The 27,313-nt window shown below is 39.2% G+C and overlaps 1 protein-coding gene across 3 annotated transcripts in view; it reads right to left on the bottom strand.

Annotated features, from left to right (window-relative positions):
* FYB1 (FYN binding protein 1) overlaps positions 1-26,236 on the bottom strand; it is a 61,715-nt gene extending 35,479 nt beyond the window's left edge. For 2 of the 3 annotated variants that reach the window (XM_019283338.3, XM_019283339.3), the window contains exons 1-2: positions 22,218-26,236; positions 1,853-2,987 (exon numbers count right to left, since the gene is read on the bottom strand). In XM_019283338.3, coding sequence (XP_019138883.1) covers positions 1,853-2,987; positions 22,218-22,220 — 1,138 coding nt within the window. In that variant the 5' untranslated portion in view covers positions 22,221-26,236. Of the gene's footprint in view, positions 1-1,852; positions 2,988-8,704; positions 8,877-22,217 lie in introns of those variants that run through there. The other variant, XM_010395197.2, reaches the window with a different exon arrangement.
* Between the last annotated feature and the right edge of the window lie 1,077 nt (positions 26,237-27,313).

The following is a 27,313-nucleotide window of genomic DNA, read 5'->3' as shown; positions in this document are numbered from 1 at the left end:
GGATCACAGCAACAAATTAAGCAACCATGGCAATCTTCTGTTCATCAGGACACAGTAATGAGCAGGAAGAATCTGTGCTGCGGTGTCTTCCTGACATGACTTTGATTCTTGAAATGACAGTTAAGAAAAAAAATACAGTTCAGTTTAACGACCCTTCCAAACCAAGTAGATTTTATTTATGCTCCAAGAAACACATCAGCAATGAATAACTGTTGAGCTGAAAAGGAGTTCAGGATTCACTCTAGAACACCTTGTCTGTCCACCAGAACTGTTCTGTGCAGACTTCTGGCCACAAAGAAATGGGCTGCATTAATTAAAGCCAAACAGAACATCAAGATCTACATGCCAGCTCTGGGGGGAAAGGCTGAAGTTCAGGGACACTATGAACAGCTTCTCATGGATATGGTCCCTGAATCTTTCAGTCTTGATCTGCCCCTATGACTGTGAGATAGAGAAGACCATGTCTGATCCTTCATTTCTACTTAGTTGTGTGTGAGTTTTGCAACATATTTGGAAAACCACCTGTGCCACCATGCTGGGCATCTCCACCCTTAGCTCATGTTCCCATGACTCATCAAGGTGGTGGCTGTTCTTACCCCTGGTTAGTGACGACTGGACACCCTGCTTCTAGGAAAAAATTCTGATATTATTCTTACAGCCCTGCTCACAGTGTTAATTTAAAATGCACAGGATAAATACTTCTTATGCTCAGTTTTAAAAAGAGGTGAAAAAAAATGCTTTGCGTCGATAACTGAATGGGAACCAGAAAAAAAATCTGAAAAAGACAACGAGCAGAACAAGAAATAAAAATTCCTCCATTAATTACTTAATGAAAAAATGTATTTAAAAAAATTGTCATTTTCTGTGTTCCCAGCCTTTGTCAGGACTTCTCAAAGTTTTAACTAGCAGAGCTCTTACTCTTCTTATTTAACCAAAACATTTACTGGTGTAGTTGGCTGAAAATGCTGCCTTTCTATATTGAGATTGTATATGGGCATATTTATTTTAAAGACATACACAAATTTGCCCATTTGAGGATCTTGGCCTGATCTTGGATTTGTGAGAACATTTCCTTAACTGTAGGGTAACAAAGGAAAGCCAGAATACAGCAGCTGAAAAAAAAGTATATTTTTTATTACTGATACACTCCTAATATTTGAGTGGAATAAATAATAACACAACATATAGTTGCATGCAGACTCTGTGTTTTTAGTGAGGTTTTTTTGTCTTGAGAGAAATCAGCTCTGAGCTTTTTCATCCTGCCATAGCCCCTCTGAACTTCTTTGGCCTCAGGAAGAGCAACCTTATGTGTATTCAGAACTGCTGAAACACAAGCCATGCTGTATTCTAGACACAGAAGGTACAAGGAAAAATTATGTATCAACTAAATCACATGAATTTACCTGATGTACCACACATGCACAGCATGGAGTTAGAGCATCCATTGTCAGCTACTTTAGAGCTCTGAATCACACCATTGGGCATCCCCCTTTCTCACCATCTATGCTGAAAACTGAATAATCTAAGTTTGATCTGTTTAATTAAATCAGGACTTAAATGTCTGTTGAGAAAATACTCCCTGACACAAGTTATAGCTGCATCTGTGTAGTTTTGAGAAACAGATGAACCCAGTACCATCAACATTCATCCTGTACTTTATTGCCGAGGGATAGAGAACATAATTTTAATTTCTGTCCCGTATGCAAGAGACACAAGCCTAAGTTAAAGCTCTAAGGGGTTTTCTGATGCACATGTGTCGTGTTATTTCTGAACAGAAGAGGAGATTCCATCTGAAATTGAACTGGTACTAAATGCATCAAAAAGCTAAGGAAGCAAAACAGAGTGGACTTACTATTTTTTTGGCGGCTCTTCCGGAACTTTCCCAGGTGCACAACGGGGGGTCTGCTTGGCTTCTGTGGGGGCTGGCCCAGCTTGAACACTGAGGGCAAGGTTTTCCGCTTGGGCATTTTAGAACTCCTGTCCTCATCCTCTTTATCTTGTGGTTCACCTGATGGTCTTTCTGCAGCAAGTGCTGTATTCATCTTATGGAATTTATGAGAAGAACCTGATTCTTCCTGGATGATTTTGTTGAGGAAGATGTTCTTGGCAGCACTCATTCCCTTTTCTTCAGTGTTTTCCTCCACAGTTTTGGGGGTTCCTTTTGATAAGCTGGACCTGTGGCCAGTAGGCTTCAGAGTTATTTTAGGAAAATGACTGCCTGCAGCTTCTGCAGCAGAGTTACTATTTTCACCCATTTCCTTTGCTTCTGGGAGTGCGTGTGTATTTGTTCTAGGTCCTGACAGTCTTTGCAGAAAACCACTTTTATTAGAAGTGTCTTCATTCTGAGATACCTCATTGTTTAGAGAAGGCTTCTGTGCAAGAGGTGGTTTAGAAACAGGAGGCTTGGGCTCATTTTCTTGTGTTGCAGACCTTAATTTTTCCTTAACTGCAGCTACTTTTGAAAATTCTGGTTTTGCCTCACTCTCCTGTGGTACAAAATTTAAATTTGGTTTTGGTCCCAGAGAACTTTTTTCTTTATCAGGAGGAGAAAGGAACTTGTTCCACGCAGGTTTTGGGTTCAAAGGCTTTGGGTCTTCTCTTGATGGGTCACTGGTTTTGATAGAGAATTTAGTGCATGCAGTTTTTTCATCATTTCCTCTGTTAGTGGGCTGAAGCTGAACACCAAACCTTTGTGCCACTGGGTTCAAATGTGGTGGGTTTGGATCTTTCTCTGTTTTGTCATCACTTGAAGGCTTGACTCCCAGAGGAGGCTTAGGCTGAACAGGTTTTTGAAGGGTACTGGGTCCTGGAGAACATGCTTCATATCCTTTACTTGCAAATTTCTCAAGTACTGCTTTCCTTGTCTGTATTCCTGTAGGGACATCTTGTCTTGGCATTTTGATGGGTCGACTGTTTGACATATCCTCTGTGTCTCTGTTACCTCCCTCAAATTTCTCCATGAGTAACTTCACACGTGGCTTGCAACTCTATAAACATAAAGAAGAGAAAAAGAAAGGGCAGCAGTGGGTAAGTCCTGTTGCAATGTTCTCAAATACTGTACTTTAAAGAGTTTCCTGGTCTGAGGCTTTAGTACTGCTGATTGGCTGAGGAGGTGTTACAGCTCATCTTCCTGTAGGGTTAAGAGAAGCTGAGCATTTTGTTGTATCCTTGTAGCGTTTATACAATATTTTAAAATTTTCATTCAAGTACTGCCTTTCAGGTGCTGCAGGTCTTTTTGGGCATATTATAATTTCTGTTTACTTATGGAATTGTGAACTGGACACATAATAAATGTAAGAAAATATGTATAACTTTAAAATCAACACACCTAAAAATTTGACTGTCCTGTGATGAGAAGCATAGGTTACTGGAACCTGGAAGAATGTACCCAGATTTGTGTTATTCCTGCTAACTCTTGGGAGAACTACAAGTTCCTTTGTGAAAACAGAAATTCTTCTGGTTGGTGTATGTGTGTGCCAATTTTTCTTTCCTTTCTCAGCAGTTTTCTTACTTGCCGTTCCCCCACCCTCACTTTGTCCCTGTTTCTATTCTCCATTTTTTATCTGAATAAAACTGTGCATGTGTGGACAGCAAAGGACAATATGTGAAGTAAAACTGAAAGAAATGACAATCAATACCCCCAGATATTGTTAAAAAGAAGTCTTTAAAAAAAAGAAGTTGAGCAATTCCAAGAGAATAAAACCCAGCTTCATTCAAAAATAGATGTTTTAATTGGTCAGCCCAATTCAATAACTCACAGGAACAGTCTTAATAGGAACTGAACCCAAAAGCTCAAAACATTTGAATTCAGGAAAAATAAAACACATCACAGTGCAGGATGGGAGCAAAAGGCAGTGAGTTGGTCCCACTCACTGGGCAGGGGCCACCTTTGGGTACCAGGAATGCTCTGGAGCAAGGAGTCCTCTCCCAGCTGACAGTGGCAGCAGGGGTGCAGCTATGGCAGATATATTACTAAATCCAATTCACAAGTAGGACCTGGATTTCCTGTGTGAGTTAAAATGTAAAACTTATGATATAAAGCAGGAATGTTATAACTAGGAAGAGTTCTGAAGCATCTGTTTATAAACAAAGGAGTATTGCTACAAAGCATAATAAATTGGTGTTTGAAAAAAAATTAGAGGTTTAAGAATGAACTGTGTCTTCACTCAGCGAGTGTTCAGCGAGTGTTCAGTGAATTTTTTTTTTTTTTAACTTCAATAACAAGAGCTTCTCAATTGGGCTTTTGCTCCTTTTTCCTTCTGTTTGATGGTATCTCATTACATAAACAGCCCTGCTATGCTGGAGTAGTTATATACCTGAAACTTCTGCAACTTAAAGGTAACTATCCCAATCTGTCAGCATTGCCGAGAAATTCAGTCTTTCCAAACTGATTGTGTTGAGCTACAAATTACTCACATTAAATGCAGCCAAAACAAGACAGACATAATGAAAACTTTTACCCAGAGAACCACATTGTTGGGTGTTTTTGCACATACAGAGAAGGGAGGAAGTACACATTTACTATGGAGATTATCAGGGTTAAGCCATCTACTGCTGTTTGATGCACATGCACTCACACATACACACACAATTACATTGCAGAGGTACATATATGTATCATTAATCATTCAAGACTTGTCCCACAATACCTCACAAGGCACTGATTTTACCCATTTAGAGAGTTTAGCCAACTGCAACGCCAGAGAGAATAACAAAGCCTTTCATCTCTGACCTCTTTTGACTTAGTACTAATTAATGATTTTTTTTAAGGTCTGTAACAAAATTTAGACCACCACAGATACCGTAATTATAGCTTACGTCTGAAGTCTTCAGAGCTTCTAAGTTAAGATTTGATCAGCTGCTTGGCCAACTCAGCAGCTCATTTCTTTTGAAAGTCATAGCAACAAATTGATTCCTTTTCCACTTTTTCTATTTGAAATACAAGAAAACATACTGTGCAAATGACAATACTTTTTATGAGCAACAGCCATTCAGCATGTAGACCTTTAGCAAACTGGGAATGTGGCTTTGAAGAAAATTTTATTATTATGATATATGGTTTCTGAGAAGTTTTCTACATTTGCAATAGCAAGATTACATGAATTACACAAATTATATTCATACATGCTTTCAAATGCACTGAACCATTCATTACTGCCATATTAGGAGTGTCGATGGATTTTTTAAAATAAATTTCTTCCCAACATTGTGAATAAACCTCGCCCTAGTCATGCATACTTACAAGCTCAGCAAGAGTAAAAGGCTCCTGGACATGTGGAAGAGTTTACAATCAACAATAAAACCTCTTTCATTTACTTGACTTGAATAGTAAGTGGTAAAGGTAATAGTAAGAATCAAAACAGAGTAAGAAACTTGGTGAAATCTTTCTGCTTCTCTTTAATGTACATCACTAATGTCTGCCTTCATAAGTGTCATGTTAGAAATCATATTGTAGATTCTAATGCACAGCCTGACTGGTCAGGTAGACAGCGGGGAACTGGGGAAAAAAGAAAATTTTTTGTTTGTGGCCCTGCCCATAGAGTAATCTCCACAGTTTCTGTGCTTCCCTTCCCAGAAGCAGTTACCTATTCCATTATCACATACAGTAGGTTGTAAATCATGAAATGGGAACTTGAAAAGATTCCGAAGAGAGATTAAGTTCCCCCTATCCTTCCCCTCTAAAGCTCAAAGTGTCTGTGCAAAAGAGGAGCTCGTGCAAAAGAGGAGTCTCATGCAAAAGCTATTTGGGTTATTTTCTGAACTTTCTCTTTGATCTCTATTTGCACTCAGTGCAAAATATTTTGGCTTTTCAACTTTTGATCTGAACTGCAAGCAGCACATAAGGAGCACAGTAAGATTTCCTTTGATACAAGATGGTTGCATTATTCAGATGTGTCTGCTCAAATCTAGAGCAATACCCAGGTTTTAGTTCCCATGCCTTAGATATATTTGTGTACACAGAGCTTTCACAGCCTCCCCACTGCCTTCAGCAGAGACTCACACAGGTACGAAGTTACACTTGTACAGAATTGTTCCACAACTACACCTTAGCTACACCTCAGTGTTAACAAGCGTAATTCTCGATAATTTACAATATAGCTGTACATTTCTGTACAGAAGTATGCTGTAATGAAAATACAAAAAAAAAATTTCAGTTGTATTCTTCCTGAATATGGATATTTTAGTCTCAACTGGCAGCCTGAACAAAAAAAATATTTTTGCCTTGGCATAAATATAACTTTATTATTTATTTTCCTGTCTTGGTGAAGCCAACAGATTATTTCACTTCAACTTCCCCTTGAGGCCACTCTTTCTTCAAACAGCAACACTGGATCAGTGAACAGAATAGCAGATGTGTGTGCATACAATCGTTAACTAGGCAAATGAAATATATGTAACTGTTGACTGTACAAAGAATTCACTCAAAATACATTCAGATCTGATTTATAAAGAATAAAACCCCCATCTTTTCTCAGCTGTAACTTTTATATTTCTATTCCCAACTGACGGGGGTCTAAACATACCCTTTAAAAACTCAAAATCAGATCTTGATGAGTTTGCTAGAGAGTAATGAAATAAAGATTAAAAAGCTATCTCTTTAAGAAGAAAACTGTGCTTACTCATGAATTCTGTGACAGTGAAATAACCAGAAAAGTTGATAACCACTAAGGGAATTGAGCTCTAACCTATGGGCAGGATATAAGGAATAAGCAAATGGACAAAAAAGACAGGGAAAATTACACAGCTAATTATAGAAAAATATAGATCTGAAAATTATTTTGCAACTCTATATAAGTCTGATGTAACTTCTACTGAAGTTAATAGATTTGAGGCAGTGTAGCTTTTTGTTTACATGCTAGTGCCATTCTGAATTTGTGATAAATTATTGCTCGACTACTTTCTTTCCCAGACACCTCAGAATTATCATTATGCAACTTTGCTGTTTCCAGAAAAGATTTCCAAATTGCTTTTCTTCCCCTTGAGTCTAGCTGTAATTACTAGTTCAAGAAGACTCCCTCCAAGAGTAAGTGCAGCATTTGGAAAGTGGAGCTGAGAGGTTGCAATGCTCTGCACCTATGAATGTGTGTAGCAGAAGCATGAAAGGAAGGCAAAGAGACACAGTTTGACCAAACAAGACTTGCTAATACAATGGTTGGTATAAAAGAGAAATGAACCCTCATAACATAATACTAAAGACAGAGGAGACATGCTATTCTTCTGTCTAGGGTTTTTATGAAAGGCAGACCTCTAGGATGGAGAGGATAGAGAGCAATCAAAGGGATTCCTCAGTGGGAAGCTGACAGCCTCTGTTATCCTGAGAGCATCATTTCAAACATCCCTCTAACACCAGCAAGACAAAACCAGCACACACATGAGGACGTACGGTTGTCAAAATTAGACAAGGCAGTGTTCCAGCCTGGTTACAGTTTACTCTGTGTTTTTTCCATTGTGCATTCCTCTACACCTTTCTTATCTCTCTCATCACTTTTTCTCACCTTCTACCTAATCATAAAACCAGCTACTCATACCGCAGAAAAATAAAAGGATCTCTCCAGATGAGTTTGAGACCAGGACAAGTGAGGGCATAGGGCTCAACCAGAACAGCCAGATTACATCCCACACTACTACAAGTAGTAGAACTTGTAGTTCCCAAACTAATTCTGTCAAAGACCATGTGCAAGGTCCAAGTATGAAAGGAGGCACGATCATCTATTCATCCTATGTCCTAATAGGCTCACCACAAAATTTCTCTCTAAATGGATTTTTTTGGTACCTGTTTAAGTGAAAATCAGAAGTATCAACCACTGACAACTTGGTCTTCAACAATAGAAGCCTGGTGGCTTCAATTTTTCCATTAAGAATTTGTATTTGATATAAACAGACTAGTTAATATCCATTTCTTCAAAAGGATTGCATTTTTGCAACATAGTTTTATATAAACACAAAATTTCATGATATTTCATAATTTTCTTTTTAGAATTATTTTTCTCATATGCCTTCTCATACCCTTTATGAATTATTTCTTTCAGATTAATGTAAACTTTCTCAAGATCTGCCCAGAAATGAAACAGATTTCTCTTCACTTGGACCCCTATTCATACAGTAGTGTATACAGTCACTATCTTACGAAAGTTTGATTTGTCTGGTTATCCCACTAAAGTGAATGCTCCAAGCCTCAAGGAAGAAAAACTTGGAATTCCTGTCACCACAAAGTTCCTACCCTTATTTTGAGAATTTCAGGATCCCATATGATTTTAAAAGAAATTTTGTGCAATTTTAAGACAGTGAGTACCATTTTGACTCATACCTGGAAAGGAAAATATCTTCCCCGACCAACTACTGACTAAATACATACACAGATATCTCAATCCAGAGTACGGTATATTAAAAAATATCCTACTCATAATTTAAGAAATGATAATTAATGCAAAAGGGATAACTAAAAAAGAATTTCTGCTATAATTCAAAATGCAAAGGCCACTTAAATTAGGACCACTTTTAGTAAAATTTCAGAGAACTAAACACAAAACTTTGAGACAGAAAAGTCCATTTTGTCAGCTTAGCATCTGTTCAGCTCCTAAACTAAGTAAACTCTACAACTAGATTTCCAGTTAATTAAGTTATACTCAATACCTTGTACTGATTCTTTTTCTTCTGGAACTTTCCACGCTTATTTTTAAGACAAATATGTACAACAGTTTACCTGGATATCCCAAAGCTCTCCAATATTTTGATACAAGCAGAAAAACTGGCTCCCTCAATGCAACAATCCACGGGTGTATCAACTTAACGGCCTGGTCTTTTTGCTAAAGAGGAGTTCTGCTTCTCACAAGATACACTTGTGGGTTTCATTACCATGAACAGTAACTGCTCTCCCCAGGATATTAGGCAAGAAGTGCTGGAGGAAAAGGGAACTTAAGTGTGTTCAGACTGGTTGGCTGCTGCCATCAGCAGTAAGCACCATGTGATATCCAAAAGTATTGCATTTACCCCATATTGCATAGTCCTGTGAGGCTGTTTCAGTGCATACGCTTGTAGAGCCTTTATAGAATAGCTGCTAATGAAATGTGTGCGGTAATTACAGGCATAAAGGGTGGACTGGCCACAAATCCAGCGCCCTGCTACCGCTGAGAATCCTGCATACATTCCCACTCACCAGGTGTCAGCTAACGTGTTCATTTTCTCCCCCACATTTGCCAGTGGGATCTTGAGATTCTGCTGGCCAGGTTTTAAAAACTTCTACGATGTGGATATTTTTTTAAAAAACCTATGATCATACATTTCTTTTGTCCTTCCTCCTGTGTGTTCATTACAAAAGTTTGAAGGATGATATAGGATAGAAAAGCTGATACTGAGTAAATAAGCTTCACAAGAAATTCTAGTCTTGTGTTTGTGCTGAAGGTAAATCAAAACCACAAAGGCTGAACCCTCTACAAAATACAGCTCAGTGAATTTGCTGGAGCTGTGCTTGGGGAGTAGATTGCAGAAGAAAAGCTGTGTGTCCTTGAGCTTAATCAAAAGTTATTTGAATCTTTTCCATGGTCTACTATACTCTCCTTCTGCACAACCTTCTTAGTATTTTTTGAAACATTCTGGGGTGTTAAAGTAAAGTATTGAAAGTGCATGATATTTCCAGCTTAATTTTACAAAAACTTCTAGCTCAGCTACTTCAGAAGTTTATTAGGGTGCTGGATGGATCTTATTTGAGTTAGAAACACTGCTACATGCCAATGATAACTGGTTCTTTTTGTAATATAACACAATGGCTTTTTTGTAGCGGGAGAAACGCAGTTATTTATGCTATTCATTCAGCTAAACACTATTTTATTTACAAAGTAGTATTTATTTGTGAAATAAACAATCATCACAGATGATAATACATTGATTATTAACACTAAGGCAGATTAGAATTTGTGACTTGCTGTTGTATGTGGCAACTTTCATGACTGTTTTAAGATGCTAACTGTAGCACTAGAGTCATTTTGTGTGGGTAAACATTACTGCAAGGGTTTACTCCCAGTATCAGCTCTAGACAAATCATGCAATGATCAAAGAACTAGCTTATCTTTGCAGCCCTGAATGCTAGACAGTTCCTGTTGTCTTCTCTTTCATCCAATACACACAAATAAGTACATCCCTAACTGACAGAATGCTGATGAGAATATAAATTGCAACAAACACAATGAAAAGAACAGCTTATGCTGTGAAATTGCTGTGAAAGTTGCCCATCTGCAATATCCAGAATGTGCCTCATTTTACACTTGCAGGTGCAATAGCTTCTTGAAATCTCTCTGGTTTTTTCCCACTTATTTCTGTGAAGGTTGCTGGAAAGTGATACAGGGAAATTAGCTATTTTTAGGTGAAGAAAGAATCTGAACAAATTAATACTTTAAGGAACAAGACCCACAAGCCTGAAAGCAATGTGAAGTTATTTTGCCTTTTTTACTTTTCAGAAAAACAACAGCAGCAGCAGCAAAAAAATCACAAGTTCATATTCAAGCAAGACAAGGATGCTAATAATGATAATGCTTTCTTATATGTACAAATGCCATTACACTCTCTGTGTAGACCAAACCCAGCATCTAAATCCCAGCACATCACTGGTGTCTTACTGTTCCTATGAGGAAATGTTATGACTGCAACCTTAAGTATATAATTTTTTTATCAGAGCATTTATTCAGCTGTTTCCATGTAACTTTGGAAAAAGTGGCTGCTTATGAATTAAATTTGTCAAAAATCAAGGAAAGAAGAAAGGGAAGAAAAAGAATCAGAACCCTGGCTACTCAGGAAGATCCTCCCCCTCTATTTGGCCCTGGTGAGGCCACATCTGGAGTGCTGTGTCCAGTTCTGGGCTACTCAGTACAAGAAAGAAAAGGAGCTACTGGAGAGGGCTCAGCAAAGATCACAAAGATGATTTGGGATCTGGAGCATCGCTCTTACGAGAAGAGACTGTGGGATCTGGGTGTGTCTTCTCAGTCTGGAGAAGAGAAAACTGAGAGAGGATCTTACCAATGCATAAAAATATCTCGGAGGCAGGTGCCCAGAGGATGGTGCCAGGTTCTTTTCAGTGGTGCCCAGAGACAGGACAAGGAGCAATGTCCATAAACTGTAACACAAGAAGTTCCAGGAGGAACTTCTCAAGACGAGGAGGAACTTCTTTCAAATGAGGGTGGCAGAGCACTGGAACACCTGCCCAGGGCAGTCATGGAGTCTCCCTCTCTGGAGATATTCAAAACCCACCCGGACATGTTCCTGTGTAACCTCATCAGGAGGGTTGGACTGGAATCTGCAGAGTTCCCTTCCAGCCCTAATGATTCCGTGACTGTGTGAGTCTCTGCTGTAAATGCCAGTCCACCTTTTTAAGGTATTTTTCTTTCATTTACTGATGTTGCCCTTTGCTCCAAAATGGTTTGAAAAGTCAAGAACTTCCATGTGTGTAACCTCTTGCTTTCCAATTCAATGGTCACAAAGAATATCATAGTTAGGATCTTGTTACCTCCACAGCTGTGTCAATACTATTGTTTGAGTTCCTGTAAACTGAAGTGACATGATAAAAAAAAAAATCTTTATCTTTTGATGTTGTCTTTAACCTGCTTCATTTCACTAACTCTAAGTGTATTACATGATCCCAGATTAGGTGAGAGAGCACAACAGACTTAAGTGGTGAGGGAGGGTGGGAGAAGAAAAAGGCAGAGATGATTGGCTGGGGCAGATAATGTTTAAAACGTGTATACAGGGCAGTCAGGGCCAGGGGGTAGTATGTGGGACACCTTTGGACAGGTCCATTAATACCATTAAAGCAATTTGAAAATCTCCTTCCTAAGTCAGAATAGTGTTGCTCTGTAATATACAACACATGCAAGTATGTGGAGCACTGAGCAAGAAAAAGTCAACGTTAGCAGCGTTTTTCACTGAAACTTTACTTCCTGCCTACTCCTCCTCTTTCTCACAGGGCTTTTTCTTCCTAGTTGTTACTGAACAGGTTATGTCTCTGTAAGAAGTAGTCTATGCAGCAGTGAGGGAAGATATTGGAAAACTCTTTTAACTTTAGCACATTAGTCTATGATCCCTGTATTCATGGTTAATGCTTAGTTTTGTACCACACAGTGCTTAGTACAAATACCAGAGATTAATGTGGCCTTGTGTTAACTCCCTACATCTGTGACGAATAAGTCTTGTGCCAGCTAATGTTTCCTTGTTTACTTCTATCAGTGATTAATATGTACTAGCTGATATCTTAGTTTTGAGAACAAGGATTGTGTGTCAGAGCAAAGAATGATAAGAGAAGTACATTATGACCTGACACTCTCAAGGAGAAAAGATTCATCAGAAGATCAGGAACCATATTCAAACAAGTAAATTGAAGTAATTAGTATATATACATGTATTCAGGAATATACTCTGGAGAATTATTATTCTTAAAAGAATACTTTTAAGGAGAATTCCCCATGCACCCAGTGTTGCTAATAAAGTAATGTTGTTTTTCCTAACTAACAAATTGGTTGGAGAGTTTATTTCCCAGTTTTCAGTGACATGGGGGAAGACTTGCCACAGGAGCAGAAATAACATATTTCTCTATCAATAATCTCTGTACATACTTGTACTGAAAGAATTTCAGACTACCTGGTTTCATGCAGTTTCTGAGGTAACATTTTGAGTACATGAACCTCATCAGAGGACAAGGCAAAGACTCAGCAGTCCTGCTTCACAGCGCTGTGCCACTCCCCAGAGTCAGAGTTCCTGGGGAGAAGTGCCATCTTGCCGTAGCAGTGATGCTATTACAGCACCACTTTGGAAAGTACCTGATTTTCAGAATAAACTTGATATTCCTGAACACTGGCAGGAGCTTTTGTCTGCAGTTGCTACAGTGCACTATGAGAACCAGCATTTTTGGTAGGGTCAGTCTGCGTTATCTTTGTGTCTGCAGACATGGCTAGACTTCCTCAAAAATGTGCTGCTGCATTTCCATCTCATTCTCATTTGAAGGTGGTTTTAGTATTTCTGGCAGAAGTTTGGTCATGAGCAATTTAACAGCATTTCCTTGTGTCTACATGCACTGTCATGCTTATGGGAACAATTTGGCTTTCCTGATGCTTTCGGGGACATGCAGGATTCCCTGGAAGTTCCTCAAGTCAGTGCTGTGGCTCTTTTAAAATGTAGTTACTCAATATCTATAACCTTATAACCATTGCTTATTTTTAATAAATTTATACTTGCCTGAACAAGGAGTGCAGCAATCTGTTTCCACTATTTTTATTCTTCTACACTAAAGAAATGTAGGATTGCCAAATTCAAGGAAGAAGTCAAAGTCCTTACCCTGACTATGCCTTGTGAAGGACATGTTCCTGTCATGAAGGAAACCTGGCACACTCCAGAGCTTCACAATCAAGTGGTGTTAAGATCCTGGTTTTCTGCTGGGGTGTATGTACTGTAATAAATCACAGGCCTTCCTGGGGACAGCTGAAGCTGATGCAAAGCACCTGCTGTACAGAAAAATCTTTCATGCAAAAAGCCAGAAGTCTTTCCATTTAGTAACTTGAGGAGTGCTCAAATCTCAAGCAATTTTTATGTCAATAAAAAGCTCGTATTCGGGCATTAGCTGTCTTGTTCTGCACTGCCCTGCACCCCCTTCCATGCCTGCCCCTGCACTGACCCCCAGTGCCCACTGCCATGTCACAGGCTCTTCCCTGCCCCTTTTGCTGCCTAGCTCACCCACACGGGGGGCTCAGATTAAGTGGCTTTTCAACGAGGCTTTTTGCCCTGCAAGCTGTGAGGGTTCTGCTCATGTCAGCACTCGGGGGGTTCTATCTGCCTGGGTTCAGTTCCAGGAGTCCAGGGGGAATTGAAAGCAGTGCCGCAGCAGAAAACACTCCAGACAGACCAAATGGCAACACCACGCTTTTGCTAAACCCCTCCACAAGGAAACCCTCTGGAGGGCACAGAGTTCACTACGATGTGAAGAGCGCTGATGAATGCTCACAGAGTGTGCCACAGCACCATTGCTGCTCACACCCCACAGCTCTGCCTCACTGAGGGCCACCCCTGGTCACCAGGGGTAGCTTGCTTAGACGGCTTAATGAGCAAAATTGCAGGTGATGTGAGTGTAGCTGTGATGGCTGAGTTTGCAACAACCGAGTCCTAGTCTGAGGCAAGGGGGATGTGGACAGGACGTGGTGGCCGTCGCAGTAAGGCAAGGCAGCCACTCAGGAGACTAGCAGGCAAGCCGACTCGCTGGCTGGGAAGTTGCTAGAAGCTGTGTATGAGAGGAAATTAGGAGATTGGGGTGACAGGGAGGATGGAGGAACAGGGCAGGGCTACTGGAAGCTGAGCACAAGCAGTTTGTGTGCGCAGAAGACCTCTGGCAGCGGGGGGAGGGTCTGCCCTATTGTGCGCCCTCAGCCACCTCCTCCGTGCCCCTTAGGAATGGCTGTGCCTGTGCCCGGCCTTCCTCCAGCGTCCGCTCGCCGGGCCCGACTCTGCGCTTCCCTTGCCGGGACTCAGGCTGGCCCGGAGGGACCGGGGCTGGCCGGAGCCCGTGCAGGCCTGAGAGCGCGGAGGCGGCGATCGCAGCAGCTGCGCCGGGGAGAGGAGAAGGGAGGGAGCCTCAACTGCGGGAAGGAGACATTGGGACGTCAGAGAGGAAGGAAAACTTTCTCAAGGAAGAAGTTGCTTCAGTTTCCACCCTATATACCCTCATGTGAATGGCTGGGCAGGCGATTATCAGCTGGTTGGCTTCTCCTTCAGAACCACCCTCCCCCGCCCCCGCCCCCCTCAGCTGCTGCTGCTGCTGCCGCCGCTGCCAGGAGGAAGTGGGAAAGCAGGAGGAACAGTCAGCTTTAACAAAGCTCTCCTGACTTCTCGTTCTCTTCAACAGTCCTTCCCTGCCTCCGCCTGGGAGGCAAAAAGGTGTGCAAAAACCTATGCAAATGTGTCACCGGGAGTTGTGTAAACCCTGTGGGAGGGAGAGAGGGATGTCTCTGGACAGCCCGCACTTTCATACACAAATTTAACAACTTCCTTTCCTGCCCTCTTGTATATTAAACACCCATCAGCTCTTCACGTCTCACCTGCTTTTAGTGCAGAGAAGCAAAACAGAAATTCATATTTCCTAAAAAGCACCCAAGCTGCAGGCAAGGTCCTGTTCTGAGCTGTTTGCCCTTCTGCACTACCTTAATGGAGCAGAGAGGACTTGCAGTTGACATCTGTGCCTCTTCAGGTATCACCTAGCTCAGGTATCTTAGGCTTTCTCGGGAACTGGGTAATAAAGGGCCTTCACCCTTCAATGTATCCTCCTTAAACCTCTAATAAAAGGTTTCAGATGAGAGCAATATAATCTCTATAAATGTCAGATGATTTCTTAACAACAGCTCTTCAGTCTTTTCATTTTAAAAAGTGGAAGATCAGACTTATATTTGTTAGCTATTCCCCAATTCATATTACAGGGATCAGGCTGCTTTTGCTTTTAAAAGATGTTTGCTTAAAAAACCTGAAACAAACAAAATCTCCTACATTTTCACGGTCAATCTCAATCAGTCAAACAATCCCTGGTAAAGCTTAAAAAAAAAAGAGTTTTAATGAGTGAAAATTGACACTTTCCTGTACTTTATTTGCTCTCAAGAAGTTACCTGTCACAAGTGAGGCTAAATTTGAACGCATCTGAAACAGAAAGTTAAGGCTCAAGTTAAATTCTCAGTTGCAGGAATCACTCTGCTTCTGTATCCTTTTCCAGTGCTTCCGTGATAATTGTCTTATTTGAACTACATCTGGTACTTGTAGAGTCTTTTCTTGTGGTCTGAAGTTTTAATTTTTTAGTTACCATGTATGCCATACTGCAATTTTTTTTATATTCTAAAACAAGAAGGGGGAAAGGCAAAGCTTAAAAAAAAAAGAAAATAATGATGTGGCCTAAATAACAACAACAAAGAGAATGCTCCCACATCATAAACTTTTCAAAACACAAAGTGACTTCAGAAACAGTTTTAATCAGAGATAATAAATTTTAAAAATGAAAACACAGTTTAATCCAAACATCTTTAAGAAGAATGATTCAGAAAAAATTTACTAAGTCCTTCTATCTAGTGTTTGCTTAATGCCTGACATCCTTTTTAGGTCCCTATCCTTTAAGCTTTTAAAAAACTTTGACTATCCCTGATTCCTGATCTTTAGCAGGTAGTGGCAGGTTGGTCACAAAGCCTTCTGGCTTTAAAGTGACTGGTTAGCCTGTGATATAAATCCGTAAACAAAAGAAAGGAGAATTTCATTTATGTGAGAATGCATTCATCTGTGCCTCTGGCAATCACAGCAGAAAACCAGGATCAGTTTTCCATCTGCTGAGAGTCCTTTTGGTGAAGTCAGCTTAGACAGAGTGTGCTCACAAACCCTATATTCTGAAGCCTTGCTGGTACATTAAGAGTTTCTTTCAAAAAGAACATTTCTTCCTCCCTGTCCTACTCTCCTCTCTTTTTTGAAGATTTCCCTCTCTTCTGCTAACCTCTTCCCCTTTTTATCCAGTATTTGGAATGTGCTACCTGGGAAATGAGACATAAGTGACCTGTGTATCCCCTCTTCCACCATACACCTGCCCTGCGGTCAGATGGGTCCCACCTTTCAGCCATGCACAGAAGGGAACGCTTTTAAGCAGTGCTTTCTCTGTACAAATATCCTGGGCCTATTTTTAACGTGGTGCCTTTCCCGAGTGCCGGCACAATAGTGACCTCTAATGGTTACAAATCGTAACCGTCCAGCATCATTTAGGGAGGGAGGGAGAAAGGGTGGAAATCTGCAGCCTCTCTAACTTGTCCCAGCTTTTGATTTCCATCACTGTTAAAAGAAAAGTAAAAGGAAAAAAAAACAAACCCAGAAACCTAGAAACAACAACAAAACCAAACCAACAAAAAAAGTAAACTAATTGGGATTTTTTGTTGTGGGGTTTTTTTTTTTTTTTTTTGCTTTGTTTCTAATGCCTTTCTTCTCCCATTGCCTCTCACTCTGTCCTTGTGCATCTCTGAGATGAGTATGACACACTTCCATTAGACATTTGAAAACAGCAATAATGCTTCTCTTAACTTCTTGTCTGTCATGCGTCCAAATTCCCTGATCACCTACTGTGAGCACAGGGAATTGAGTTGCTGCTGTTATGTTTACTCAGTGCCTGCCCACTGTCCTGCCTAAGAGGCAGAGAAGCTATGACTGCTTTCTTAACTTTAATCGTGCAAATTTAGTTACTTACCAAATCTGTTATTTGCACTGTTACAGGCACTTGAATCTTCTGGTTACAGAATTTGTGTGAATGAGAAGGGGAAGTTCATCAGGGTCTCTTTCAGTTTTGCTGTTGCCTCAGAGAAGCTATAGGCCATGACAGATGAGGCAGCATATACCAGATTTTTTTTGCTCCAGAGGCTAAATTGTATGGGAAAAAAAAATTCAATTTTTTTTGTAATGCAAGATCACACTGCCAACCTTTTGGTGAGCAAGGGCTAGATTGAAAGGTAAGGTGAGTCTGCTGAGCATTCATAAAAAATTGGGCCATTGGGTAGATCATCAATTGAACAGAATATTTTTACTGTGAAGTATACGACAGCTGCTGGGGGCGAGAAGAGCAGCAGGAAACAGAAATGCAGCACTGGTCAGCTGAGGGGGGGTCCATACTGTTCATTCTTGTGGGCTATTGCATAAATTTGAGCCTGAAAAACTTCTCTTACAGGATGATGAACAGAGATTTGATAAAAAACTCATGTCATGTGAAGAAAATACTCAAATCCATGGAAACTTAGGTGTGGAATAATGAATTAAAGACTGAGATCCAGAAGAGAATAAGGTAAGACCACAGAAATCATAGAAATAGGACCACTGAAGAATAAACACTTGAAGATATAAAAGGAATTGACAAAAGGATTTTGGAAATAGTTTAAAAAATTACTGAGAAATGGAGAAGATCAATGGTTGTGCCTTAATTGTTGTTTTGAGAGCCTTTGTAGAAGAGAACTAAGTGAAAGCCTGGAGACATGATTTCTGAAAGTTTTTCTTCTCCCAAAGACATACGAAAAGAGGTATCCCTATGATTCATCTTTAGAATCAAAATGCAGATGCCCTCAGGGGTTTACAGAAGAATCATGGCATTGTAGAGGTTGTGACACTTCTCAAGAACTTAGTGAAACAAGTGACCAATGGGAAGAAAAGGCATTAGACATGCATCAGCAGAAGTGAAAGGAACACCCAGCCATAGCTGCAAATACAATATGCACAAGATCCTCTGATCCCTATTTCATTCAATGAAAATGTAAACTCTCTAAAAGTATTAAATCATTTTGCCTATAATTATGGATTGAATTTGGCAAATTTCTTACATGTCCTACTTTTAAATGAGCAATAAATAATTTTCGTGGCTTTTCAATATCATCCAGTGATGACATTGCAAATTAAGAGACCATTGTTCACAGTTTCAGTGCTGGAACATAGGTGTGGCTTTGTTTTTGTACATTTCTGTGTAATTTTTCCACTCTTAATTTTCTGTGTACTTCACCTTTTACATTGAGGGATGTGGCTGAAGGTAGGTGCTCTTTTTGTTCATTTCATATTTTTCCTGTAAAGAAAACTGAACTCTGATGAAGAATTACTTTTATTGTTTTTTAGGGTTTTTTTTCTCTTAACTAAATGAAAAACATGAACGGTTTGTAAGAAAAAATATCTAAAAAGATGACTTTCTGTTGAAATGAACCCACAAATCCCATCAGGTTCTTAATCCAAGGCTGTTGATTCAGGCGTGGATGATTTACTGATAAAAACTACAACTGCTTCTACAACAAAAAATTTAAAAGTGCACCTTTAAATATCCTTGTGTTATCTGCATTATGCTATCAGGAGCCGTTATCGATGTCGCATGATATGTTCTATATCAGCTTCATATTTACATTTGTTTATGCATATGATTTATCTTGGTCTAATTTACATACCTAACACATTTTCCTATATTAGCTTCCCCTCCTCCTCCCTCCCTTCCACTCCCCAAGAATATGAAAAACTTTAACAAATAAATATCATATGAAGGGTATTGTTGTTCTGAATTCTAGGGGTGTCTGCAAATGCGTTTTTTGTCTAAGTTTCAAAGTACAGGGATGGGGAAGGTTGCAATTCATTCAGCATCTCTTAAATATTGCCTGGTACCAGTGTGAATGGTCTAGTGGATGTAGTAGTCCTGGCTTGCCAACAGTTTCCCTAAACAATATGATGGGGCTCTCAAGCTGGATGCAAGACACAATAGGATAACTAGGATGCTGGGATTTGTGAGGCTCTGAGTGCAGCTTGTCTCTCTGTGCCAATAGAGGGCATTATGTATGCACACAGCAGAGCTGTCATTGAGAGCTGCAGGCAATCCTCCTGTCGCTTGTCTGGCTTTACCATTACAGTGTTTTTCCTAGTGTCTTATATAGTGAGTAAAAAAAGTACTTTTGGATTTAATTGGAGCAGATGTTAGTTTATAGAATTTTTGAAAGTAGCATAAATATCAGGAAAAAAGAATTATCTCTCAGTGTTTCTCTACTTCTTATGCTCCAGTTCAGCTTCACAGACAGAAAACCTTGCATGTTTAACAAAAACAATAGTATCCTGAACATTTTATTATTCTTAGCCCTGCGAGCTGTGTTTTGCACAAATCAGTTTCAAAAGTCTGTGTTTGCAGTTATGCAAGACCTGCTGGTCTTCTGTGGCTGTCAGAAGTCCAGTGACCTCAGTGATTTTCGCAGGCAGGTAGAACTCACTTCACAGAGAGCTCCTTAGGAGATGGTTCCTTCTGAATGTGGTTAGGCACTCATCCCATTTTATGACCAACATATAATTGTATATAATACATCTTTCTGTGCAGAATCTGTAGGATTTATTTTTTTTCTTTAAACAAAGGGTAAACCCTAACAGATCAATCAAATTTCTTGGTTTGCCTTATTTTCATCAGAAAATTTATTACTAAATTCTCATGTCTCAAAAGTTTTTTTGCTTCTTAGAGTATATCTGAGAATTATCAGTATCACTGCAAAAAGACAGGCATGCCAAGGGGTATTTCTCTAGGTCAGGAATCAATGCAGCCTGTCCTGACTTGAAATCAAAAGAAAATGCAACTCTTCCCCTTGGGTTAATAAGCTGCAGTCTCATCTGTCTGAAGCTATTATTGTAGTTCTTGTATTTTTTTCAGCTGATATTATATCCAAGTGTTTTGGTCTAAACTTTCCTCTGTGGTGATGGTCAAAAATGAAGTAGTGAATTCTATGTTTTGCTCCTCATTTGGATTTCAGGATTCTGCAGGCCTAACTTTGCTCCCTCTATCTCTTTCTGTATGCACTAAAACCAGATTATACCCAATCTCATGCTCAAGAAGTTCATTGATTTTTTTTTTTTTTGGTAGGAATACTATTTTTTCCACAAGTTTGTTTGCTGGTGTAAAACTGCCACAAATCAAACTTTCCCAAAGTACTCTTTACTCTACTTTTTTCTGTTACTTCTTTTGCTCTCCTAATTTTTTTCTGTCTTTTCATATTGCTGTAATATAAATTTCCACCTGTGCAGCATCAAAGCAAAGACCAAAAAATGTGATTTGCTTCCTTGGTGAAGTTTTTGGGTTGCCTGTAATGCAAAGATGAAAGCACTTCCTTCCCCATAATTTTATGTAGCATTGTCAAGAAAATAGACTAAAGGAATAAATTCATGGCTTGCATAACTTTGAATTGTCATTCGTATTTGGAATCAGGGAAACAACCTGGAAATCTGTAAGGATTTAATCAAAAAAGTGAAACTGTTAATTGTTGCTTATTTTCAAGCTCCATTTGGCAACAGCAGAAGTTCAGTGATTAACATATCCAGAAGCATACTATTTCTAAACAAACCTGTTTGTGAAAGCAGCTAGCCACTTGAATCATGCCAGAAGACTAACTGTGTGCAAATTTTAATGTAGGATTTTGCAAATACAAGTATTGCATACGTATCTGTGTTCCTCTAGTACAAGAATCCCTGTGGCAGCTAGAAATCAGCAGGCAACAGCACAGCAAGATACTACTTTGGTAGTCCTTATTCAGATCCTGTTTATTCATACGTAAATCTAGAGTAAGTCAAGTGACTTGAATTATTGGTGTAAGCAAATATAGTGTTTTGACCTTCAGTACTTGGTTCTGCACAGTGGGATTACAACAGAAATAAATAAAATAAAAGTACCTGGTTTATATTTTAAAACCAAAAAGTATGCCTTATGTAAACATTTTGCTTCAGATTCAGTAAGAATTTGATCATAGCGTAAAGCAGAGACAAATTCAACCAGAGCACTCAGAATTTTGTGCAGCATTATTAAGTGTGAACCATATTTTATTCCATCTATTTCACATTACCATTTTTCAAGTGGCACTTGCAATGAGGAACCTTTTTCACCTGTAAGTTTCACAAGGCACGTTTCTTTCTTTTGAAAGAGGATTAACAGCCTCAAGTAAATAATAATTCTTTAGTAGTACTGCAGCCAGGGAAGATGGTTGTGGTACCTTTGGACAGAGGTACCATGATAAATGTATACAAGCTACTCCAGGAGTTCTAAATCTTTTCCAAGAGCAAAGATGGCCTGAAAAGTTATTCAGATTTCTTACTTTTCAACATTTACCTGTAAAAACACTAATCTTGAAATTATCAGTTTGTTTTATTAATAAAATACTTATAAAAAGATACATATAGAGAGTCTAATGAAACTGACTTTCTAAGGAAACAAATTCTATCAGTTTGCTAAACACACAACACCACACCACAGTCCCCATCCAACTATACTGAAGATTTATAGATAAAATCCTTTATCTTTTTAGTTACAAAGCCCTGCTGAATCAAAATAAGATAGTAGAATTGGTTTTTTTAAAATCTAATTAGGTGTGCCCCATTTCTTTGTTGGTGTCACACTGACATTTGACTGCAGAATTCCTCTGGATACACAATCTAGTTTTTCAGTTTGGCCTTGAAATAAGTTGTTTTCCTTAATTTTGTATGCCAGAATCAGTAAAGTACATACAAACCAGTTCAGATGATGAAGGACCTAAAAAAAATAAAAAGTTTCCTCATGCCCTCAAAAGCAGGAAGCCAGATGGAAGGATTTGAAAACTCTTAGAAATAAATATAAAGATTTACAGTCACATTCACAGCAGTTTTAGTGGCAATGCATCCATTTAATAAAAAGTAAATGAATAAAGTCCTGTACTTACCATAATTTCAGTTCTTCTGTCTCCACAAGCCTGCTAAGGAGTATGCACTGTACTAGAGGGAGTCAGAAATGTTCTTTGTCCTTCACTGTCAACATTTATTTAGAAAGCGTATGTGGTCTGTCCAGCCTTCACAGGAAAAGATATCAGCAGTATTCTTGTTTTGCACATTATCAGAGACCTAACAGAATTTTAAACAGTATTTGTTTGGGTTACATCGCACCACTTTGAAGGATGAATAGGTTTTATTCATTCATTTAATGACTTCCAAGATTTTTATGAAAAGCCTGTCTATGCTGATGATAAAATTATGTAGTTATTTTTTTCAGTAATCTTTGACTGAATTAAAAAGGCAAATGTATTTTGGTTTTGTTTTTCATACTCAGGGTTCCTGCATTTTCATGTATTTAGGCTTCACTATCAACCCTGTGCATGTCTCCTTCTGACCCAGACTTTCATGGATATTTAAAATCTGAAGTAATTTTCTATCTCTAATAGGCTGAACTATATTTCTATCAATTAGCCTTTAATTATTCAGCTCTTCATAGCTGATACTATGAGAAAAATAGGATTGTCCTGTCTGACAGGGTATTAAAGTTCTGCAGACTTCCTATTCTGCACAAAAATTAAACGAAGAAGGGGCATATGGCAATAAACTTCAGTGAGCTAGATCTAGAAAAAACCCAAAAACTAAAACAAAGGGCTTAACAAAAAAGGGTGAAAGAAGAAAGAAAGGGAGTGAAATACTGGCAGATACAGGAAAGAGGATACTGGCATATTTTGGTGATGTCTAACTTCTAAATAAAAATCAGTTGAGTTTTTGGTAAGCAATCTTCTCAGTACGAAGTAATGGGGGATAAATAAATATGATATTAAAATAATAGAAAATACCATATCTGTGTAAGAAGCAAGATTTAAACTGCATTCTGTGGTGAAATCAGGATTCCCTATAATTTTAGTGCTACAGCACAGATAGCATTACTGTATTGCTCTAAGTCCCAAACCAGTTGTTTTCTATTAAACTTTCAATGGAACATATCTATACTATCTATTATAGAGATAATAGCAAATACAACTACAGATACTTATAAGGGCAATTAGTAAACATACTACCTATTTTCCTCAAACCAGGCAATCACTAGGGCAGCTATGTGGGTTTTTTTCTTGAGCACAACATTATGTAACTCTAAGAACAGTTTTGAATGTTTGAAAAACATTCAATGTATGTAACTACATCTAATGTAGGTTTCACTAAAGAAGGATTGTGTCTGAATAAGTTAATTCCTCTTTTACAAGGTTTAGCTGACATTTAATTTATTTGCCTAGATTTCAAGAGAGTATTTCATGTGATGTGATGTCCTTTGTTGAATTTTAAGTGACGGCAATTGGGAGAGGATGTGACCTATCGGAAAGACTGCAAGGTAGACAAGGAGATGGTTAAAGCTACATCAGTTTAGTGGAAAGGGTTTAACTGGGATTACTCACAGTGTTCTGCAGGTATCCGTCATGGGGCTGATCCTGTCTGATCCATGACTTGGGTCAGGAGTCTGGTGCCTATACTGATGTTATCTGAAGCTATTCTAAACTGAATAGTTCCTGGGGAAAATCAAGTTGTTATACAGGAAGGATGAGAAGAGTTTTGTACTGGAGTGATAGAACTCAACCAAAGTTTGATAAAATGTTAAATAATAAAGTCATATTTGCTTTGTGCCAGGGAGACAATGAGTCACTAACATGACATGCACATGGGAAAAGCACATGTAATTTACATGTGCATTAGGCAAATGGTTTTTGGGAGAGGAAGGAAAAGAATTTGTGCAGAGGACTGATGAGGTCCTGTTTACAGCCCTGTGTGCAACTCTGGTCAACTATGCTGAGTGACCAAGTGAAAACTTCTAGTATGAGCAGGACTTCCTGGCTTCTGAAAGGATACTGGAAGAGCTTACCTTGGGTAACTTAAGAAAGTGGAGATTAGAGGTTATGACAAGGTCTGTAAGCATCAGGGAAGGATAACTTATACCAAAAAATAAGGGATTAAAATCAAGTGTGTATAAATAAGCTGTGACTACATTTTAAAGTGGGAATTATATTATACTATAATTTTTATTAATTTATATTCATTTACATTCAGAAATGATCTTCCAAAGAGCATAGAGGAGGAAGGAGATCAGTAAGGCTTGCATATCTTACATGACCAATTTATTAATGACATTTAATGACAGGACAGGGAGAATTCTGCTGTTAGGAAAAAAATCTGCTGATCAGAGAGATGTTTGGTCACCGTGTCTGCTCACACTGAGTGTTAACTCTTAGATTATGGTAGGTTACCCTAGGCCTATCCTCTGTACTTTTTTTTAAAGCAGGAATGTTTCCATGTCCAGCTCTTTAGGATTTACTCTGTCTGTTAAAGCTTTCCTGATATCTGATAGCTTTACTCTTGGTGGAGAGTTCTCCCACTGTGAGACAGTAATACCAGATCTTCACCAAGAGGTGCTTTATTGCAGGTCCACAGTGCAGTAAAAAGCCTGTCAGGTTTGAGGCTTTCTGAAGCGTCCCAGGAAGACTGCAGGAATGCTAGGTGCATGTGCATCCTGTTCCGTCCATTGGGAATATCCTGTGTTTGCGCTTAGGAACATTAATTATTGGAAGCCTATTAGCAGAAACCTGTTGCCACTCCTGTGGTCTGAAGGGACTGCTCATGGTGGCAGGACCAGTGAAAGGCCATTTTTTGGTCTGATTTTTGTAGCACAGTAGATTTTGTGATTCACTGTTCTCTCTCCTGCTTTCTTTTGTGATGGTTAATCTTGGGTACTCAAAGTCTTTAGAGTCACTTGTGGTGGGCAGGAGGAAGGTAAAGAATGTTGCAAGGGACTCTTCCAGATCTGGACTGCCAATATGCGAGGGACCAGTCTCATTTATCTGATGACATTTATTGTTTCTGTATTTCCAAACCACTGAGCCTTCATATATCTTTGTTATTAACTGTTTCCTTATATCTTGCTTCCAAGGGAGTCTTCTGATGTCTAGTAGTATAGCTAAATGTGGCGGCTTGTTAACCCCGTGACTCTGTATGTTCCCCTGTTCCCTCCCTAGCCTTGGCCCCTCCCTCAGTTTCTCCCTATTTGTTCTTGTACCCCAACCCCGCCCAGGGACCGCCCCTGGGCCCCTGACAAAACCATCCCGCACCCAGACCACGCTGTCGCTCTACCTCTGAACGTCGCGGGGACAGGATGTGATTAAAGTCATCTCAGTCCCTCATGAGAGACCCTTCTCTACCTTCTTTACCATCCACTGCGTTGTAACACTGCTGGCTGCTGGAGCCCAGTCGCGGGGCTGTCCGAAATGGACTCCGGGATGCGATTAATCGCATGGCCCTAGGGAACCCTCGCTGAGCTTTCAGGCCACAGCAGCCTGCTAGACAGAGTCCAGCAGTTACAACAGCTAAATTAACATGGCTACCTTTCCCTCAAAGGGAACGCTAATTTCTCCTTGTTGAGAACTATCCTTCCTCCTCACCCTAAACAAATTTTCCAGGAATTGACTGCTGTGTTCAGAAGTCAATGAGGGAGATGGACAGGTAGGTGCAGTGACAACATGACTGCATCAGCTTTGTTTCCTTGTTTTGGAAGTTCTGCTAAAAATGTGGATGTTAATATGACAATTCTTCTATCCCTTTGTTAGGTGCCTCTGATTTTACATAAAATCTTTTACTCATTGACACAGTCAAGATACAGTGTTGGACTATTCTGCACATACTGGGAGGAGCAAGAGCAATAACTCTAGTAAAACTGCATGTCTTCATAAACATCCTGGAGATTAATGGCATGAGTTAGATGTGAAATGTAGGGCTGAAATAAATCTGCAAGGCCATTTTGCTGAAGATAATGACTCTGTTCAAAGTTCTTTTCTAACAATATACCATCAATCAACTGATGCTATATAGATTATTCTTATACTTGTTCTGGATTTGAATTCTTGAAAATCAGTTTGAAAACATAACCAGAAATAATTATGAAAAAAACATAGATAAAGAGGTACCAATATGCCATTGACTAACAAAGGTGGAGTATTCATGTTCTAATGACAGCCACAGACAAAAGGTTGACCACAGCTACTGTATCAGCACATCTCTGTTAATATGTTCATTGTTTATTGCTTTTTTTTGATTACAGATCATTTAAGCTGCAGGTACTTTTAAATTATGCCATTACACTGTTCTTGGGTAGCTAGCTGGCCAGCAGAAACTGTGATTCGTGGAATTGGTTTGAAATCCATTAATGTTTTCTAAAAAAAGAAAAAATAGTGCAGAAGTGTTAGGAAATAGTAGCTAAAACATATATATTTGGTCAAAATTTAAAGGAAATTTTACTCTCACAGCTCATGAAGATCATGATTTTATTGTGTCCCAGGTATGACTGTAATGTAAAAGAATTCTAATAAAGCACAATCTAGACAGAATCCTGTGCCATGTGCTCTGGGATGACCCTTATTGAGCAAGGAGATTGGACCAGCTGACCCACTGTGGTCCCTTCCAACCTGACCCATTCTGAGATTCTGTGATTTTGTGAAGGATGAATGAAAACTCATAGTGTGATTTTCAGAAGACTTAAATTTCAGACTTCTGCTTTGAGAGTTAGTACTCCACATGTCTGAAACCACACAAATATCAGAAGCTAGTTAGGTTAATATTTTTTTCTTTGCCATACCAGAGGAAACATTGGTGAATATGTGTGTGTCATGAATAATCATTGTGGTGTTTGGTCTCATGGCTGAACAGGAACATGTTAATGATACAGTGCAGGAATAAAATTAGGCTGCTTACGAGATTTGTTTTTATTTTAGTAACACCGACTTAATTGAATCAAGCAAAGGCTAACTTCATACCCTGAATTTAACAAGAGGGCAATAGCACTGACCTAGGGAATGTCCCGGAGTAGGGGAACACATAGAAATACTTTCCCAGAATACTTTCCAATCCTGCAAAAATTGATTCTTAAGAGACTTCCTGAATGAACATGATTATTTACCTTTAATAACCTTCCATTTCTTTGTGTTGAGGTTTTAAAATGCATATTTACTTTTGGTATGCCCATTGTGTG

Source organism: Corvus cornix, chromosome Z (genome assembly GCF_000738735.6).
Source record: "Corvus cornix cornix isolate S_Up_H32 chromosome Z, ASM73873v5, whole genome shotgun sequence".
Classification (NCBI taxonomy): domain Eukaryota; kingdom Metazoa; phylum Chordata; class Aves; order Passeriformes; family Corvidae; genus Corvus; species Corvus cornix.
Note: the sequence above shows the minus strand (reverse complement) of the source record. Positions and strands in the feature narration are given on the sequence as shown.